Consider the following 14,541-nt stretch of genomic DNA (forward strand, 5'->3'; position numbering starts at 1 on the left):
TTTTTTCTTTCTCCAATTAATTACTAATTTTCTCTCCAATTGTTTATCTCATTTTCCAAACTAGTGAGGTACCCGTGCTATGCTACGCACGGGTGGGAGACCAGAAGCAAACAGACAATGCAGAAACGGCAAATGCTAAAGCATGAAACCAATAAATTCCACATTCCTGTAGTTTTTTTTTTTTGTTTTTTTTGTATACTGAATCGAGGCTCGTGAAAGAGCTAACATTTACTTCACAAACAAATCAACCAGACAAACAAAATATATAAAAAGAGGGAGCGGAAAACAAGATGGGGAGAGAAGGGGAAGCACACAAACACAACATTTGAGAGCAGGGAGAGGGCTTGGGGGGAGGAGGCGTGGGAAGGGGGGGGGGGGAGGGAGAAGTAATCCTTCAGTCGCACGTCAGACATGGACAGCAAGTTCGTGAAGAACTTCCATGAAAAACGTACCCATATGCATACAAACGGGTATGTTCACGTATAGAAACATCGATTGTGGGACCGTGGCGAATCTGCATATGGCGATCCGCGAATTTCATGTTTAGAAAGTAGAAACCATCACGGAATGCGTCATTTACTTGAACTCGATATCTCTTTTTTCATTCCAAACAGCATAACTACAATCACAAATTAATTAGCATTAATATAAAAAATAAACTTTTAACAACATTGTTGATGTTTTCTTCATTGTAAAAACTACCAAGTCAACAGTTAAAAGGATTTTGAGACGATAGGTGTTACGGCCTTGGCAAGATCGATGGAGACAGTGATCTGTTAGCTTATACACCACCCAAATAGCTATGTGGAATTCTCTCATGTCGAGATTAAACCCACGCCGTTTGAAATTTGGCCGAGGTCATTATTTACTTTTATTGATGTTCATATACAAATCAAAAAGAAGATAATTGGTTTTGGGTCATCCTTTCCACATATCTCTTGGGATTGTGAGTTGGAGAGACGACCGTGATGGCGGGGAGGGGGTTGGCATTCTCTCAAGCAGGGATTCAACCCATGTCCTTATAAAAGGTCTTTGTCCAAGGTCATTATTTTTAACTGTGTGTTTTCATTCGTCAGGTTGCGATCGGTGCAGCTGTTTGTGCGGTACCCGGGGAAATAACGGTATGCGGGAGTCCAAACCTGAAAATGCTGGAGACCAAAGCTGAAATTGGAAAAACAATATACCCTATTTTACTCCAGGGGGTCCCAGGATTACCCACCCAAAATATCGTTGCGATCGGTTCAGCCGTTTTTGCGGTAGGCCTACCTGCGAACGGACGGACGGATGGACATTTGGTGAATTATAGTAAGATAATATGCAACCTTACTGAACAAATCAATTATGTTGGTAGTTCCAGTTACCATGAGTGATTATGTCATGGTAAAAGTTGGTACATTGAAACTCTTAATACAACGGTATTGATTCTGACAGGTATCTTGTTATTACGGTCTACTGAAGCACTTTCCTGCAGAAACGCATCATCTGAAAATGAAACAAGGACACCTTATTTGAAGTTCAGTAGAAATAAGCTGGTAAACAAAAAATCCATTTTGACTTGAGTTGGAAGTGCAAATTTGTTTCCAATCTCAATTTCGCATGGCCTAAACTTGAATTTCCACTTTTACAATTCCCTGTTTACCAAGCATTTGTCTGATGCAATAATCACAAATCCATTCTCTTCTTATTGGTCTTTATCATCTTGAAAGGTAGCATTATATCACCTGAAACCATAATAAGCATGCCAAGACAAACCATATAAATTTGAGATGATGCGGCTTCCTTCACACAAGAAGCATGAACAGCTATACAGTATCCTGCATCTTGTGCAGAAATCATTTAGTTTATAAAAAGAGAGCCAGGCACGATGGAAAATACCAATTAATTTATCACATATCATTTATCAGGAATTAGAATACTATAATAATAACAATGGTAACAATTAATACAATATATACTATCCTCTAGCTATATAAAGTTCTTCTTCTTCTATAGAACACTATATGATACACATTTACATATGGACAATTGGGGTCTTCTGCCCACCCTGAACCCCCTACCCTGTACATTCTAAAATGTTTTCTTGCATCGCTGTTTGCCAAGAGAACTCCAACGGAATTCAACATGATGAGGTTATTACCGGTGTGGCCGATTATATCGATGAACAGACAGACAGACAGAAAATACTGCTATATATATTGTTACGTGCTCGTCCCCGACCCCCTGGTCACGGTGTACCTCCGAGCCCCGAGAGGAGTCACGGCAGAAAAATGTGTTATTCTGTACGTCAAAGATCAATGGTGAAGCCACAACAATTGTTACTCACAAACAAATATTGTATTAAGATCACACAAGAATAACAGCACAACAATAATATGAATCAAAAGTACAATCAATATCCTATGATGGTACCATCAGTTTTATAATATATAACTCACTGTGCTCCAAGTGAGTGAAACAAGAACATCCCCAATGTCTCTAATCCCCGGCTTCAAGCCAAAGTCGATCCGCTCCAGCGATCGACAGATCAATGTCCAATCGAGACCAGAATCCCATTGGGTTGGCAGTTACAGTCCCTGCTGCCAAAGCTGTGCAAAGGCGCCCTCAAGGCGACTGGGAAATCCAAAGGCGCCCTCCAGGCGACTGGGAAATCACACCGTCGGGTATGGATGTTCCACGGCTCACAGTCGGCGACACGCAGACTTTCCACTCAAAAGCCACGTCACACACACACACCCCAGATCGACGTCTGAATGCGGTGAAAATGGTTGAAACGAGACGAAACCTTGAGCGAAGCGCAAGTCCTGCGCGAGTCAAAATGGTCGACGGCCCGGTCTCGTGGTGTAACGGCACGATGATGATGACGATGATTCTCTTCAGAATCCACCGCAAAACCTGACACGCAGGTTGATCTGTCACAGCGATAACAACTCTGTCGCAGGACCCAAACCCAAAATTCACTCGTGGCTCTTGCTCACCAACGTTCGCTCCAGACTGCAAGTAGCTCGGCTCCTTCTTGTCCGACTCACTCGCTCCGCCTTCTTCCCCTCCTCTTCCTCTTCATCGTCGTCCGGTTCCCGATCCGGTTTCCTGTTTCTTTTAACTTTAACTTTTCACCTTTTGAAAACAGTTCATGAACAATAAACCTTTTGAAAACAATAATAGTACATGGAATCCAAAATGTTTACAGTGGATGAAAACCACCACAACGGAAGTGACGAATCCGTAACAATATATATACGTATGTATATATATATATATATATATATATATATATATATATATATATATATATATATATATATTGTTACGGAATCCGGAGTACGGCACTCCCCTTAGCAAGGGGGGGGGGGGGGTTAATCCCCCTTGTCTTGTTAAGCTGGCCGTCTCCGTTCCTGGGGGTATGACGTCATGCCCGGTCAGCGCTGAATAGGGTATTAGGCCAATCCTTCCTATGACCAAAGTACCAGCGCCTTCCGGTACGCGAGGAAATACTCCCGCCCGGGCCGCAGCGTAATGGATAGATTGCGCCGAGCGAAGCGAACTGCGGCGCGGGCCATTAACGATGACTATCCCGAATATAAGCGGTTCTGCCGAAATCGCGCCATAGGTACTCAATTGGGAAAAGACAATGACGATCGGACGAGAATGAAAACCAAGAATAAGGAGGAACAGGTATTTATTAACTAACTATACAAAACCAAAGAAACCAAAAGAGAAACAAAAGCAATATACAGAAGAAGAAGAAGAAGAAGAAGAAGACACAGCGCAAATCCTTATACAAGCGTAATTATGGAACCCCAGACAACACAGACAGCACAAACTCACGTACACGAATGGGGAATTGCAGGCAGGAATGAATGGCTGGAAGGAGAAGGTTCAGGTGGGACAACAGGGCTGGAAGGTTTGGCAGGTTACAGCAAGCAGGTCCGCTCCGGGCTGTAAGCGAGGAGCCGGCAGCTCCACGTATTCGGCTTTACACCGGCAGGGCTTCCTGCGCAGCAGCTCTGCGCAGCTCGTCTCTCCTGCCTTCTCACCGTCTGCTTCCTCATGCGTCTCTGCCTCTCCATGCATTCTCTTGCACCTCCTCCCGCATCTCTCTCTCTCGTACCTCGCGCCAAGGGTTTTATAACCACGCCCGTGGAACTTTCTCGAACTTGCCAGATCTTTCCTGCCACGCCCTCTCAAGCCATGCCCACCGAGCTCTGGTTGGTTGGTAAGGCTGGCTGACTCCACCTTTGATGACGAGGGCTCCCTGGCTCCACCTTTTATGACGATGTGGGGCCACACCCTTCTTCTCCGATCTTGGCCTCGTGGGCAATGGAGTTTTTGGTACGATGTGATGCCAACGAAACAGCCCAACTGTCACTGGCACTTGGCAGAGGCGATTGGGGGAAACTTGAAAAGGGATCTATCTCATTTGTTTGATGTAACGCAAATTCAACTATTGGGAACAGGTCCTTAACTGAAACACAGAATAATGACATAACTATAGAGAGGTCCTATGGTTCGCTACGTGTTGTACAATGTACGTGGACTAACTAAGGTGCAATTATTTCAATTAACAGCCAATTAAGGGGAAATGTACACAGGGGTTATTTATAAGGGAATTTACTACTAAATTTACATGTGATGGTTCTAAAAACCGCAACAATATATATATATATATATATATATATATATATATATATATATATATATATATATATATATGTGTGTGTGTGTGTGTGTGTGTGTGTGTGTGTGTGTGTGCGTGTGTGTGTGTGTGTGTAGCACACAAGCACAACAGTAGAGAACAGGGACATCGGGAGATTTGTGGAAGGGAGAGGGCTGTGGAAGGGAGGGCTGGGAGAGGTATAAAACAAATTGCATGAGAGAGAGCAACAAATTGACACTACTAGGAATTTCAGGAATGAAGTCGGAGATTGAAAGAGGTGTATTAACGGGTGTAGAGAAAAAGAAAAGTTGCAGAGAAAAAGTTGCAGGTTGCAGAGAAAAGCATACCCACGTTCTGTGCGGACAGACAGACAGAGCCAAATGCAGTACCCTCTCCTCTGGCGATGCCCACCATTACATTTCCCAAAGTCATAGTTTACCATACACGTTAACATTGATAACATAAATGAAGCAGCGTATTTGAAGGTAAATTTTAAAGTGATGTTTCCCAGCAATGTAAGCTCATCACAATGTAGGACAATTTTTTTGTCCTTAATCTGGAATATCACAATACAGTATTTGAAAATTCATTGCTGCATGCTTTGATCCCTCCAGATGGACCCTGTGCAAAAGGCAGTTATCAACCACACTTTTGGTGTATCTTCTGTGCCAAAGAGAAGACAGCTCATTACGTGCAACATTTGCCGCCTACGCTTCAACTCGCAGGTACAATGCAGGAAAAACATGAATCCTCCATCTCTCCCCTTCACCTGCCTATTTCAGCCAATCGCAGGACCGAAGGCCTCAATCAAGTGATGTTGAGAGGTGTTTGGCGTTCCATGATTGCTAAGTGTGGATGTTTGGCATTCCGTGCAGCTTGCCAAGTGTGGTGTGAGAGTGAGCACACCATGGGATTCGTAACCACACCAGCCAGTGTAGAAATAAACAATTCTGAAACCACTCGACAAAGAAAACTCAGGAAAGAACTGTCACCTTGAAAAAATTAGCAAGCAAAACCATCTAAAACTGTGATTGTTTGTTTCTTTCCTCTTCCGTGACCTGAGACCATACATAGGAAGTATAAGCTCCTACTAAAAACATCTTTCGTTGTTTGTTTATCTGCATTTGCGGGTTTCAGAAGGTGGAACGTAGCACTCCCAGGTCTCAACGTAGTGTTCACCTTCGTGTGTGTGTGTGTGTGTATTTGTGTTTTTTCTGTGTATGTGCGTCTGTGTATGTGTGTGTATGTGTGTGTATGTGTGTGTTTTGAGTATGTGTGTGTGTTTTGTGTATGTCTGTATGTCTCTGTGTGTGTGTATGCCTGTGTGTGTTTGTGTGAATGTGTGTGTTTGTGTGAATGTGTTTGTTTGTGTGTGTGCGTTTGTGTTTGTGTGTGAATGTGTGTGTTTGTTTGTGTGTGTGTGTGTGCTTGTGTGTGTGTATGTGTGTTTGTGTTTTGTGTATGTCTGTGTGTTTTGTGTTTTGTGTGTGTGTGTGTGTGTGTGTGTGTGTGTGTGTGTGTGTGTGTGTGTGTGTGTGTATATGTACATGTGTGCACACAATATTTGTGTACATATGTAAAATTTTAAAAATACTAATCCCATCACCATTAAAACCTCATGTTATGCCACCTGTCTGTACTCGTGCTTCCCCCCAATCTCCTAATGATCATTGTTCTTGTTTCCTGTGTGATCACATTGTGCGAGCCCATGTACCCAGCAATTGTCACAGGTTGTGTTGCTGCCAAAACACAAGGTTTCTCCTGCTGGCCCCACCTGCAGTTTTTGCTGGATTTTTCCTGAGTGCTGACTGCCCAAAACACCTGCACTTCATTTTAACTCCTCCAACCTTTAAAAACATTCTCCTACTGGATAACTATGTTTGTCATCCAATCTCACTTGTAGCATCACCTTGTAGTGCTTATCAGCTCATCCCATATTTTCACCTTCAATGACGTGACTCAACTCAATTTGGCTTAACTCAACTCAACTCAAGAGTTGAACCAACTCGTTCATCTTAAACACCACACATTGTGTTGATTTATCTGTTATCACTTTTATTTATTTTTTCTCATGTTAATTAGTACACCGACATGGAATGTCCTATCCTTTCATAAATTAAATGTAATATAAGTATATGACTGTAGAAACGACCCTTCGTCGTGAGCTGTGGTTTAATCATCACACTCATTTTAGATGAATACCTGATCAGCGGTTTAACAAATGAATCCAGAAAATCCTTGGGAATTAAGCCTCTCAACAATAAAAATACTCTTTGTCCTTCATATCCCATAAATATCAGCTTTGCGAGTCATAATGATGCAGAGATTAATTCTGGGAGACAAGGGAGGGTCAGGGGAGAGGAAGGAGGTGAGGGACGGGACAGTGAAGGAAACATTCGGAATGCGTAGCGTGGGAACATCGAGGCCGTGCGTGCCCGGAACTCTTCCCCCGCACGCGCTCTGATGAGTGGCAGTACGTGCGCACGCGGGCCTCCGCACGCGACATGGCACAACAAAGGCGGTAAGTACCGCCGCGCCAGAGGCTCTCTGCTTTGAGCCGGTAGCCAAGAGGGCTCCTGGTGGGTAGGCGGAGAGGAAGGATGATTCCGTGGGTGGAGGAAGTGATTGGAATGGGTGGAGATCGAAGGTGTTTCTGTGGAAAAGTCTCCCCTTTCTTCCTCCCTCCCCTTTCACTTATTCTACCCCTCCTCAATATCAATGCCTCTTGTGGTGTAAATTGCTCTATTTACTGATTTCCTTGAGAGGCCCTGTTCACCGAAGGGCCTGGGATATGCTCCTGCCTCCTTTTATTTTGTCACTGCTTTCATTTTGGCCTCTCTTTCTTTCTTTCTTTCTTTCTTTCTTTCTCTCTCTCCCTCACTCTCTCCCTCACTCTCTCTCTCTCTCCCTCCCTCTCCCTGTCTCTCTCCATGTCTCTCCCTCTGTCTCTCCCTCTCTCTCTCTCCCTCACTCACTCTCCCTCACTCACTCTCTCTGTCTCTCTCTCTCTCTCTCTCTCTCTCTCTCTCTCTATGTCTCTCTCTCTCTCTCTCTCTCTCTCTCTCTCCCTCTCTCTCTCTCTCTCTCTCTCTCTCTCTCTCTCTCTCTCTCTCTCTCTCTATCTATCTATCTATCTATCTATCTATCTATCTCTCTATCTATCTCTCTATCTATCTCTCTATCTATCTCTCTATCTATCTCTATATCTATCTCTCTATCTATCTCTCTATCTATCTATCTCTCTATCTATCTATCTCTCTATCTATCTATCTCTCTATCTATCTCTCTATCTATCTATCTCTCTATCTATCTCTCTATCTATCTCTATCTATCTCTCTATCTATCTCTCTATCTATCTCTCTATCTATATCTCTATCTATATCTCTCTATCTATATCTCTTTATCTATATCTCTCTATCTATCTCTCTATCTATCTCTCTATCTATCTCTCTATCTATCTCTCTATATATATCTCTCTATCTATCTCTCTCTATCTATATCTCTCTCTATCTATCTCTCTATCTATCTATCTATCTATCTATCTCTCTATCTATCTCTCTATCTATCTCTCTATCTATATCTCTCTATCTATATCTCTCTATCTATATCTCTCTCTATCTATCTCTCTATCTATCTCTCTATCTATCTATCTCTCTATCTATCTCTCTATCTATCTCTCTATCTATATCTCTCTATCTATATCTCTCTATCTATATCTCTCTCTATCTCTCTATCTATCTCTCTATCTATCTCTCTATCTATATCTCTCTATCTATATCTCTCTATCTATATCTCTCTCTATCTATCTCTCTATCTATCTCTCTATCTATCTATCTCTCTATCTATCTATCTCTCTCTCTATCTATCTCTCTATCTATCTCTCTATCTATCTCTCTATCTATCTATCTCTCTATCTATCTATCTATCTATCTATATATATATATATATATATATACATACACACACTCCCCATCCCCATCCCCATCCCCATTGAGGGTTGTTGTGTTTGGATAGATTTGTCTTTTCTGACCTTATGGCTGAAACTTCTGTGCAGGACTGCTTGATAGATGCTTTTGGAAATGCTATGACCATTTTGGTGGTAGTCCAACAGGATAGTGCACAGGTAGTGCAATTACCTTAGAGCTGTCTAGTCTGGTTTAGATTTGAGCTGATTGATTGGTGCTTCGCAGTCAGGATGCTGTATCACAAAGTGCACCATCCCCCGGATGGACGCTAATCCGCGTGTTCTATCGGCCAGCATTAGTTGCCGGACGTTAAAGATCCAATGGCGAGTTTTGTGAAAAGTAGACTAGTTATTGCAGACAAGGACGCCCCATTCAGTCGAACGCCTTTAACAGCCGGTTCGTGGAAGACGGTTCATGTTCAAAAAATGTACCTTCGACCGGAAAATAAATTGGATCATTAAATAATTAATTTCATATTTGACCATTTTGGGTGGTGCTTTATGGTAGTTGTCTTTCAAGATTGCTTTCAATGGTTCATGGTTCATGTGGTTCATGTTATTAGTTTATCTTCGTTCGATTCGGAGGATTTTGGGCAGTCGTTCCTCTTTGCAGGCAGCATTTTGGTGTCCATCCCAACTTGTTCCAATGGCGTGAACACATTGTTGACGTTTTGGAAATATGGTATGTTCTACAGTCTACTTCTTGGAAAATTTGGAATAAGAGGATTCAGATGATCTACGAGTGGTGTTTAGGATTTCTTTGGAACCTTTCGTGCTATAAAATAAGAAGTATCAATTAAAAACCTCCAGGTCTTCAAATCAGCTGTTCACCACCATCTCTTATCTTCCCCCATTCAAAACTTCCTCGGTCAATCCATCCCAAATCCACTTCCTTCAAATTCAGATTTATTTCCTGTAAGTCCAAGTAGTGTCCATCTTGTTTATCCCATGTACCCCACCTCATCCCTCTTTTGTGCTTTCCTCTCTCTCCCCCTCTTGTCTCTCGCTTCCTTTATTATATGTTCTATGTGTTAGCTCTTACATGAGCCTTGACTTGGTATACAATAAATAAGATGTTATGACAACATGAACATTCTCTTTAGCAATATTATGGAACGTGAGTATCGCCATCGCAATTTAAGATTGTAGGTCAGACTTGATTACCTAAGAGAATCTGATGATGACCTAATACACTGGCTTTTTCCCCCTCTACAGTTAGGTCGAGGTTCATTGATACAACGACTGCCACTACTTATTCAACAGCCCAAATATTCCCACCTTCTTGTGGGGATCAGCTGGGGGAAGTTTTTGACTGGAGTCGTTTGTGAACCGGCTCGCCAGGCCTGACATTTGACCGGGGATGCAGGAATTGATTTATTCTGGGTACTGTTGATAACTCACCAATTATTCATAAAAGACACAGTGAAAACTTTGAGTCTACCAACTGATCCTCGCAGATGGGTCTCCAACTGACTGTCTATTTGAGGGACAGCTTGTTTCGTGATCCAACGTCCTGCCTGCTGACAGTTTCCTCTGGCCGAGATTCAAATCCAGATTATACAGTTCAAAGTTAAACGCACGACCTCTGCATCATCCTCTTGGATGTGGAACGTCATGGACAAAAATCCACAAATGTATCAGAATATGTGAAGTGGAGTGGCAGGCATGAAAAGGTGTAAGGACTTCAATAAGTTAAGTATAGGAGAGACAGTTTATGTTTTGATTTATAGAGGGGCATTGCCTGTGATTATTGATTTGGATTTGCTGGAACAGACAAGTATATTCAGGATTCTATATTTTGTAAAACTGGCTCAACCCTTGCTATATTCTGACCCATGCATGCCCTGCTTGTAAAGGCTGATCACCTTAGCTGTGTTGAAACACCGTCAGCATATTCTCGAGATCAATGTCGTTAAGGGGGCATTACTGCTCAGCAGACGAGTTTGTAACTAACAGGCCCATCGGATATTGCAGGAGTGGCAGACATCTCCAAGACACTATTTTCAGAATCTTGACTCGGGTGGAGAATTTATATAATAGAGGCAATCTATCCGCCAGAAGGTGACTCTGGAAAATGAATATGTAATTTGGATGTTTTCTATCTATAAGGAAGGATTAACTTTGACTGTGAGCTTAACAGATTCCTCGGTTCCATTTTGCCTTTCCCATTACCAATGCTTCCCCACTCATGTGCAATGTTCAAACAATCCAATTTTAATAATGTGCAGCATGTGGAGGTGTAGATAACCTTTACTCACAGTTCTAAGATTGGCTCTTTAATTTCTCTGAATGTAGCAGCGCGTGCCTTTTGAGACGTCTTTTTCTTTGTTTTTTCTCGCAGCTCACGCCCTCCCTGGGTCCTCCTCCCCTCAATCAGCCTCAGCCACTTGCACTTTTCCTCCCACACCTCTTTTTCATACAGAGTCGACCAATTACTTCATTTTTTGTATACAGAGTCAAAGCTAGTGATGGAGCGAGAATACAAAAGACAAGGACATGACAGAACGGAAAGAACATTGGAAAAATATAGGGACAAATCAACAGCTGGGTAGAGGGATAAATAGAGGGAGACTTGGAGGAATGAAGGACAAGGGGAAAATGACATTTAGAGGAGGAGGACATAGAGGGCGGACAAAATGGATATAGCTGCAAAATATCAATCACGGAAGTGGAAGAGAGAACTGGGGAAGAATCATAAATGGAACAAAAACATGGGAAGAAGAGGTACGAATGAGTGGAGGTGAGCAGTAAGTCTGCATTTTGGGAGTTTCACCAGAAGAGGGTTACTGACAGAAAAAGTGTACCCTGCAGAAACCTCGGGGGAGGACAAAGTACGGAAAGGCAAAAGGTGCAAGAGCATAAAGGAGGCAGTCGAAGACAGAGACAGCAGGTCTGTCTGCATTGTGAAAGTAATAGACCCAGACACTTAATAGTGGGAGACGCCAATGATTTTGAAGTCTTTCATTTCCATGGCATCAAGGTGAGTACAGTGTGAGGTAGCGGTGCCGGTCCAAAGGAGATATCGGTGCTCTCTGCTGCAGATGAAGCCCAGGTAATTCGACAAAGATTCAGAGGTGCCAAGGAAAACTTTGAATGATGTAGGATTCCCAGTTGGTGACAGGCTTGGGAGGCCAACTTCGATATGTGTTTGCCCAATAAGAATGATGACTGCGAGCTCCAACATTTTTGGTGATTGAACTTATTCAAGAGCTGTATTATGAAAGTAGATGGGAGAGTTTAACAGATGTTATTTTTAGAGAAACAGAGTGAGAGTGTGACATTTGTCAGGATTTAATTACATTCCAAGTATTGGACCACCTCATGATTCTATCAAGGTCAACAGAGAGGGAAGAAGCTGCTGCATGCCTTTCTGATGACAGCGTTAGAAGATGGCGGCCTCCAGTTGTGTGCCTAAACAGTGGTCTTTCCCGAAAACCGAAGCTGACGTCCTTCAAAAACATATAGCATGTTTTTTTTTTTGTTTTTTTTTTGTATACAAGATCGAGGCTCGTGTAAAGGCTAACATTAATCACCAAAAAAAACCCGACACACGAAACATACAATAAAGGGAGCAGGAGACAAGATGGGGAGAGAGAGGGAAGCACACAAGTACAACAGTAGAGAATAGGGACATCAGGAGATCTGTGGGAGGGAGAGGGCTTGGGGGGGGAGGCATGGGAAGAGGGGGGCGTGGGAGAGGTATAAAACACATGGACACTGCAAGGACATCCAGGAAAGAAGTTGGTATTTCAAAAAAGTGGATCTGGGGTGAATTAACGGGGGTAGAAAATATATAGGTTTTCAATGGGGGAAGATAAGAGATGGTGGTGAAAGCTGTTTTAAAGAACTGGAGGGAGGAGTGGGATTGAAGAGAGTGAGGGAGTTTGTTCCAGAGGTGGGAGAAAAGAGGAATGAAAGAGTGAAGTTGAGCAGAGAGTCTTGATTTTGACAATTTCACCAGAAGAGGGTTGCTGGCAGATCGTGTGCGAGCTGTAGGAATATATGGGGGACAGAGCACAGATAGAGCTGGGGGAGCAGGGCCGGATAGGAGTCAGTCGAAGACAGAAAGACCACCTACCTGCCTGCAGTGCGTGAGTGAAAGGCCCTCACAATCAGCTTCATCGCGGGAGATTCCAATGATTCTGAAAGCTTTGGTTTCAACAGCAAGAAGCCGAGCTAGGTGTGTGGCAGGAGTACCAGCCCAGAGGGGAGAACAGTATTCCATTGAGCTGCGGATGAAAGCCTTGAATGTGGTGAGGAGCTCAGGTGTGCCAAGGAAGGACTTCACACGATGGAGGATGCCCAGTCGGCAACTGGCTTTGGAGGCCAGCTTGGAAATGTGGTTTTCCCAGGAAAGGTCATGGCAGATAGTGAAACCCAAAAGCTTGAGTGACAGAACTACTTGGAGAGGATTGTGGAGAAAGTAGATGGGAGGGTTGTCCAGTCGGTCTTTTTGGAGAGATATAGTAAGAGTGTGAGATTTGTCAGGATTGAAAGACATGTTCCACTTGTTTGACCAGTCTGTGATTTTGTCCAGGTCTGCAGAGAGTGAGGAGGCTGCAGACTGCTGATCTGAGGGATGAGGAATGGAGCGGCAGAGAGTGGAGTCATCAGCAAAGAGATAGAGAGGATTTTCCAGAGAGTTGGAGGGATCATCGATGAAGATGAGAAAAAGCAGAGGGCCCAGAACACTGCCTTGGGGAACTCCAGCCTGAACAGGAAGGGGAGATGAGAGAAATCCATTCAGGGCCACACATTGACTCCGACCAAAATCCATTTGTTTATTTTGTCCATTTTATTGTTGGATTCAAACTTTGCTCCATTCTTTTTGGATGTTGTCAATTGAGCTAAGAATTATGCTGCTTCCCCACTCCATGGCCTTGTAGATGATGGTGCTGAGACTTAGAATGGTCAGTCGGCACAAGAGAGAGCAGCTCATCTCGAAATAATGTTTGGACAAATCGCCAATTTTTGTCCTGTGATCTGAAGATTAACAACTGTGAAGAATTCCACCTCACTGGCTTAGTCTGGCAGGCCATGGGTATGCACTTTGGTTTTCAGTCTTCAGGAGCTCATTTCCTCAACTTCAATTCTGGATATGCCTTCGGAGTGACAAATGCTCTGAAGATTTGAACCAGCAACTCATTGCAGTCATTCATCATGGCCTTCTATGATTATTGTACATCAATTTAGGAAGAGTTGTCCCCAACGCTGGAAAAACCTGCGCTAACATGGCTTTCCTTGATTTACCCACATATTCCTCAGCCGGTCAAACAACTCTATTGGACTGATTTGAGGTCTCGCTCGGCCTCAATTAAACTCAAAATAACACTGGCCATGGATACACTTGTTCCTGAAAATGCTTCTGCGGATGATGCCAAGGTCATGTACCCAGCTGTGACCAAGGCATCCTACGGACCTCTTTCCAAACCCCAGCAGCGGTTGTATTGACCTTCATCATGGCCATCTACACCCAGGGGCAAACATTCGTCTCCATCCTGCCCCTTGTGCAAAGAGTCAGGTTGTCCTGACAGTCATTTCCTAAATGGTTGTCGGTTCCTTCCCAGCTTCGGACAAGTTATTCTTCTGAAGCATTCATCATATCTGCGGTGTGAACCCCTATGATGCTCTCCTGCTCGTCCCCATTCTCTCTCTGCCCTTTTCATCCTATCAGTTGCACGAGGTCATCATCCATATGCTATAAAATCCACCAACATCGCTGCATTACATGAAAAGATGCAAAAACTGCCAATCAACAGCTTATTTCCAATCAACAGCTTATTTGCCAACATCAACAAGGTCATGGAATCCATCATCGCACGTGATATGAAATCTTTCCTTTTCTCCAACAACCTCAGCTTGGATCACCAATTTGGCTTCAAATCAGGTCACGCCACCTTGGACATGCTGCTTCTATTTAACC

At 43.3% G+C, this 14,541-nt stretch overlaps 1 protein-coding gene across 4 annotated transcripts in view; it reads left to right on the forward strand.

Annotated features, from left to right (window-relative positions):
* Positions 1–14,541, forward strand: part of LOC137434300 (zinc finger protein 385B-like) — a 267,168-nt gene that overhangs the window by 170,379 nt on the left and 82,248 nt on the right. For all 4 annotated transcript variants that reach the window (XR_010985839.2, XR_010985838.2, XM_068127187.2 and 1 more), the window contains exon 4: positions 5,269–5,379. Coding sequence is in view for 2 of the 4 variants with exons in the window: in XM_068127187.2 (XP_067983288.2) it covers positions 5,269–5,379 (111 nt within the window). In the remaining 2 variants the exon portion in view is untranslated. The remainder of the gene's footprint in view (positions 1–5,268; positions 5,380–14,541) is intronic.

Source organism: Myxine glutinosa, chromosome 10 (genome assembly GCF_964187855.1).
Source record: "Myxine glutinosa chromosome 10, kmMyxGlut1.1, whole genome shotgun sequence".
Lineage (NCBI taxonomy): Eukaryota > Metazoa > Chordata > Myxini > Myxiniformes > Myxinidae > Myxine > Myxine glutinosa.